Here is a 7,156-nt window from a genome sequence, read left to right on the forward strand (position 1 = left end):
GTTAATGCAATAATGACTATTCTAAATGGGTGAGTTTGTAGTACGGCCCTTTCCCTAAATAAAGAATTTTTTCCTATCCATATATTAACAGTTGAAACTTGCTATCAGCCAGGGACACAGATCGTACATTGAAGAGAGTATGACCCGTACACTAGGCCTATGGGGTGGTAGGGAGTGGTAAACTATTTACTATTGTCTATTACTTAACAGTTTTACATTAAAATACAGTGAAAGAAATTAGTTTACAGCTACTTCTAGGTTAACTTGCATTTAGCTGAATTATAGTATAAATGATTCAGAATTTGAAATTTTACTGCTTAGGCCTAAATATATTCTCATGAGATTGAATCCTTACTTGAGTATACAAATTAATCTAGTGACCAAAGCAAGAAATTTATCTTTATTCATATAAATACAAAGAAATCAATAGATGAATTCGTCAAAATTTTATTCCAAGTGCTAGCAGAATGATGGAAGTACTTAAAACCTGGGAAATTCAACTTCCTCTAGCAGAATGAAGTCCAGGACACTGCAGGACATTCTGTTATAAACTTTATGTTTACCTATTTTTTCTTTATTACTACCATTATTATTTTATTTTTAATTCTTCTTTATTAAATCATGCTTTCATTATAGAATTCAGTTATTTGTCTTATTAAATAAAAAAAAAATTAGTTGTTTTGTTTGTATTTTTTTTTCTTTCTTTCATTTCTTAATTACGTAACTATTTTTATTTTCAGTTAATAATTTATCATTAATATCTATAACTGTTAAATAATTATAATATTTTAATAGTTAGAAGTGTCTTTTGCACAAGACTATACCCCACCATTGTCAATTGTTAAAATTAAATCTAACTGTTTTATAACCATGTAGGGCCCACAAAGCCTATCTGGCAATAAAGAAATATAATATACATATTTGAATACGAAAACGACATCTCTATACACTTTTCCAAATCACAATATAACTTAATATTACCTGTATAAAATAAGGTGAGAAGTGTGGTGTCTAATCAGCACTTGAAACTACACAAAACACTGCCACTAACACGTCTTGCATCATATGCTTTACGAGTCTATAGTAACACTAAAACATTGTCCTGTTTAGTAAGAACGTAGAATCTTACTAATCGCAAAAACCACAAACTGCATCATTTTTAATTCATTAACCATTAACTAGGATACATACTAGAGCTAATACTTTTTTGGCCTTCGGAGCTCAGAGTCGGTGGTTTATCAGTGTTACCAATACAAAACAAAATTTAAAAAAATTTGTTTTTTCTTTTCTAAACTCACAAATAAATTGTTGGCCTGGTATTATTGTATAGATATTACTATGTAAATTAATTTATGCATAAGATAAACTTAAATCAATTTTTTGTTTGGGAGGGGGAAGCCTGAAAAAACTCATAAATTATCAAACAGTTGTTTACAGTTTGCTGTCCCTTCAAGCGGCGTTTGCCTCGCCCCCCCCCCCTCCTCGACTGATTATTTTTTTTAATTGCCTCCACTTATTTTTGGTCTTCCATTTTCTTTCATTGAACCAGTTTGTGGTATTAGTTTAACATGACAAAAAAACGGAATCGTTTCGAAAAATGATTTAGTAATGAAGAACGAATAAGAAGCCATTTTATTAAAGAATAATTTAGAAATAGCAAACAAAGATTAATTTGAACAACAAAGTACACAAACTATTTGAAATAAATTTTTAAAATATGCTTGAAAATAATTATCTTTCATTTATGATAAAATAAGAAAAAAGCTCTAGGATTAGCAAGTTAATGCTGTCTGTTGTTTAGTTATCACTGTAGGTTTCAGTCTTGTTATATCTATATTATATTATGGTATAAATTCGGAGTTTTATATTTTTGGCTATTATTCTTTAATTCCTTTTTTATATAATTTATTATTATATTTGTTTATCAGGCATCCGAAGTGGATGATACTTTGAAAAGAATTCAAGCCCACAAAGGCGTTGTTGGAACAATTGTTATTACTGGAGAGGGTTAGTAGCTCTTGGTTTATTTATGGTTTATATATTATTTAATTGGAAAGTGAGTTTTTGTCATAGCTTCATTCATCTTTCAAAGGTATATGATTTTAATAAACTGAGTTCCCTTTATTATTGTTTTTCATTATTTTCATATTTGTGGCTTAGAATTTGTATTTTAAACTAAAGTATTTCATTTTAAGTAATATTTAATAGAGAGAGTAGTTTAATGAATTAAATATCATCTGTTTTGACAAAAATAACAGAAAATATCCTAGTTATCACTTGGTCTGCTGTTAGTGTCATTTATTGTGTGATGAATACGAGAAATGAATTTAGCTGAAGATCGCTATCTTATATAGTATTCAATTTTGATGCTTTTATTACAGTGCATTATCAAACATGAGATTTTCTCGCATCTTAGACTATTTTATTTACACTGGTTTTTCACTGGGTTATAAACTTACTAACGTTTTTTCGCTACAAGGTTTCTGGTTTTTCTGTTTGTGTTTCAATCATGTCTGTTTTTATCTACTTCTTCGTTTTTAATATCTAATCTAAGATTTCTGTACTTAAAATGTATTCAAAAGTAACTAGCGAAATCTAGTCCAGATTTGTTTCCTCTTATTAATTTGATATTTGCTTTGAGTTATTACAAACTATTAGAACTGTTAAACAAGTTATAAGCCATTGGTTTACCAGCTTTCCCGTTAACTGTCACTTACAACCAGAGATAGAATTAGAGGAGAAGGTAAAAGGTAGAGGTTACATTTTTGCTAATAATGGAAGATTGCATTGAAACTAAAGCATCCTCTAAAGAACTGAAGTTAAAATATTATGTTTTGATTTACTAATTTATAGTTAATACATTTAGTGCCGCAATTGAACATAATTACAACAATCAAATTTCTTGAGTCAATAAATGCATTTTTTTTCTTTTGGTGCAGTATTTTTAGTAGCTATAACAGTAAACACGCAACTGTAGTAAATAACAGTGTAAAAATGCTGTAAATAACAATTATTTCTGAAACAGAACTCTTAAGATGACTTTCTTTAGCAGCTTAGTTTCAGAATTGGTTCTGCCTATTCATCATTTCACCATCTTTAGCTGCTTAAGAACTACTAAATCTCCTTCCTATTTAAAAAAACAAAATATGTACAAGCTTCCACACAACTTTGATCATTTGAGCACTGACAGATTTAATTTATAATTCAAAGCATTATTAATTTTATTTAAAAGCTACAAATATCCCTTACTTGTACATGTAACAACAAAGTAAAACATTACAACACAACAAATTACGTGTTCCGCTGTTTGTCATTTAATTGATTAGGAGGTTATTAGTAAAACCAGTAATGTCCTGGCCTAATAATAAAAAGGGAATATCTTAAATTTAATAGCTTTTGTATTTTTTTTTGTTTAATTGTGTTTCTATTGTAGTAATGAATGTGATGCTTTATAATATGAGACTGTCTCTTTGTAGTTATTTGATCTATTGTGACTTTCTTTTTTATTATTACATTAGAAACCGAGAAAAACTACTGTTTCCTGGACCTTGTTAAATTGTTGAATGAATGAATATAAACAAAGCTTTAACTAATAAGCAATCTACAGGAGATTTAAATTAGCTCTTATGGTTAATATGATCAGATATTTCCTGTCTGTATGTGGGATACCTTCATTGTTTTTTGGGGCGAGAGGGAGGGGAAGAAAAGTGCATATAGTCAGTAATCTCAATGTATTATTATTTTTTATTTTTATCACATACTCTATTGCTATACTAGTTACATTTTTATTTCATATTTTTCATTTGAGCTAATTTATCTCAGTTATGTTGCTAAGTTAATTTAATAGAAAGAGTAATTTAAAAACACTGTAGTGTAAAAAAAAACAACACATTTTACAAATAATGCTTCTTGTAAAGAGTAAAAGACAGAAAATCAGAGAACCTAGGAATTTCTGTTTTGTTCAAAGCAGGACACTCATGTATCCCATGGCAAATATAAGGTACACTGGAGCACATGGTCTGGTCACATTAATTGTGGTCATTTAATTTTGAAAGTATAATAGTTGTTCTAATCTTCAGTCATGAATAAAAAATTTTTTATTAACTTGAGAATTTAGTAAAATTGTAGTTTTACACCCTTTTTCTTAAATCTAAGCAACCAATAAGTTCTTTGGCTCTATTTAGGTAGAGAGAAGACTTTACAATTTTTAGAAATATATATAAATAACATATTTTCTTATTCTACCATATTTCTATATTTTAACCCTTATTGCATATCCGAAAATTTTTGTGTTGCATATTATTTTTTTACTGCATATTACGAACTTAGCTCATCCATAAGACCCTCCATAAATGTTTTATTAAGGAGATGGTATTGATTAGTTTGCGGTATTTTTACCTGGATGACAAATCCAAGATCAAGTTTTCCCACTGTGAAACACTCTTGAAAAGAGCTCAGACTGAGATTGTTATCTATTCTTAATTTTTCTTGATCTGAAAGCGGCTATCTGTGATAATGACTAGACTTCTCTTTGTTGATATTGAATGGGTGGCAATTCAGGTTAATCATGCCTCATAGGATTAATATTACATTGTGGAAATCTTGTTAAAATTTCTTGCTTACATAAAAATAACAGTGCTATTTTATGATACTCAGTGTTCTTCTTTTCTCTTAGGTGTTCCAGTAAAGAGTACCTTGGACAATACTACAACTGTTCAGTATACAGCTCTTCTAACTCAGCTTTGCGAGAAGGCAAGAGCTGCTGTCCGCGACTTAGATCCAACCAATGATTTGACCTTTCTTCGACTACGTTCAAAGAAAAATGAAATAATGATAGCCCCTGGTATGCATTAAAAACTCCTATTTTACCAATCATTTAACTTTTGAAATAAAAATAAAAAGTATCTCAAGCTTAAAAGTATTATGTATACTGCTTACTAACCTCATAAGATATGGATGAATCATATTTGAATATTAAAAAAAAAAAATAATGATTTTTCTGATATGTTATTATTTGTAACTTGGAAAGAATATATTATAATATTTTATGATATATTTATTTTTATGAATAATATTTCTCTTCTAACTTAACAGCGAAAAAAGTCATCCAAGTATTTTGTTATTTTTTCCTCTATAGTACAAATAGTTTAATTTTTGAACAGCTGGAACAAATTAAAAGATAAAAAATACCCTCTTTAGAAAAGGAATTGTGTTCATAAAAACTTAAAATCCATGAAAAATAACAAAACATTCTTCTATGAATTTTCTTTATAACATTTGTTCCTGATAAAAATCATTATTTTTGTTAATATTATGTGATACTTCCCTCCTTGCTTGTGTTACTACCCATGCTTTTAAATCCTTTATTGTTTTAGGTTATCCCACAAATCCACTTATGTGGCTATGAGGTATTCATAGAAATTGTGGGATAAGTATTCTAACAGGTTCTCCGTAACAAGTTGGATGAAACTCTTTTAGAAATATTGTGGATTGTTGTCCTTCTGTCACTGCTCCAAATTTCATCCAACTCAGATGAATTTCATGAACCATCCAAACCATTTTGTAAGGTTGATGCAAATAATTTACAGTTTAGATCTGCTTATCTTCTTCTTTATAAGTTTGAACTTCTGAATAATTACTAGAATAACAAGATGCCTTCTAGCAAAAATTCTTATGTTATCACTGTAATATAGATGACCAAAAATATGTAAGTTTTGAACATATGTTTGAAAAATAATAAACCTAATTACATTGAAAAACATATTTGCCCAATATCAACCAATAATTTTAATATCAAGCTGTTATTAAAAAATCTTGAATAATTGTCTCAAGATGAATTTTTTTTATCTTCTAATTGTACTATATACCCTCACCAGTGACATAGCATAGGTTTTTGTCGCTTGAAGCAGATGCCAAATTTGTCACATCTCTCCCTCCGCACATAATAAGGTATATGAGTATATACACATATTATTAGTGTATTTTTTTTTAAATATACACAAATCCCTTTCTTTTTCTGAAATGACACCTTCATCTCCTCATTTTCAGTTAAATTCACTAATGCTAGCCAATATTTTCAATTATTTATCTGTTAATTGATTAATTACTTCATATTACATACCTTGATGAGTTAATTAACTCGTTGACTTCCAACTACGAATTATCTCGTAGTTGGTGTTATTGCCTTATGCCAAACTACGAGATAACTCATAGTTTGCTTACCTAGCTTAGTTGGCCAAACTTAGATTGGCTTCCTAGGCTGAAATCTTGAAAAGTACTGTGGCAGTCAATGTGTTAGAACTTATAATGCATTTTCTATGTGATTGATAAGCAAGTAACAATATATGGGAGTTGATCTGTCCAGTCAGTTAACTTTAAATATTTTGAATGGATTACAAAATAAAATACTTATAATAATATGTACCTAGACTCCTGTACATTTGTCACTTCAGGCTGTTGTAACTTAGTGTGTGTGACATGACCTCAGCAACTTTTTTTTATTTCCTATACCCCATTATATCCCATTTCTTGCATACAAGGTTGTCAGTAGCAGTGGTGTTATACACATGGGTTTTATATATACAACTACTGCTAATTAAACAATTTTACTTTTCAATTTGTATTTCTTGACATGCTTAGGGATTTATTTATTTTTGGCACCAATAACTAGGTAATCTATTACTGTGGAGCAGTTGAGCACCTTACTGGTAGGACTGCACTTTGTAATTGCCCTCATCTCTCTGTCATTCTTGTTCTCCAACATTAGTATCAGTGACAATGCACATGATTTGACTATAAAAGACTTTATGGAAAGTAGAAGGTCCATTTACTTAGCACTACCACAGTAGATTGCAGATATTTTCAATTTAACTGTTTTTGTTTAGTTGAATCTATGGTTTTTCTCTCCCTAGCAAAGTGCTGCCTGGAGAGTGCGCCATCCTTTTTTTCTACCTTAGCTATGCCTCTGAATATTTTCTTATCAGTTTCAGTCAGGACTGTGACATCATAGGTTAAGTGGAAGTTTTGGTTAATATGAGGTCTATGAAACACTAAGACTTTTACTAACCTATTTTAATGGTACTAATGTATCATTTAATATCATTGCTACTTAATAAAGTTTCTTCTACTATCAGTTTAACACAACTACATTTACACA

At 29.5% G+C, this 7,156-nt stretch overlaps 1 protein-coding gene across 1 annotated transcript; it reads left to right on the top strand.

The window, feature by feature from the left end:
* Positions 1–1,745: 1,745 nt before the first annotated feature.
* On the top strand, positions 1,746–4,843 carry robl (roadblock; the record flags this gene model as incomplete). The annotated part of the gene is given in 3 exon segments (XM_067053019.1): positions 1,746–1,846; positions 1,929–2,007; positions 4,676–4,843. Coding segments are annotated over 3 exon segments (250 nt in total), but the record flags the coding sequence as incomplete, so codon positions are not given.
* Between the last annotated feature and the right edge of the window lie 2,313 nt (positions 4,844–7,156).

This window comes from Halyomorpha halys, unplaced genomic scaffold (genome assembly GCF_000696795.3).
Source record: "Halyomorpha halys isolate HHAL.00 unplaced genomic scaffold, Hhal_1.1 Scaffold68.1, whole genome shotgun sequence".
In the NCBI taxonomy this organism is placed as follows: Eukaryota; Metazoa; Arthropoda; class Insecta; order Hemiptera; family Pentatomidae; genus Halyomorpha; species Halyomorpha halys.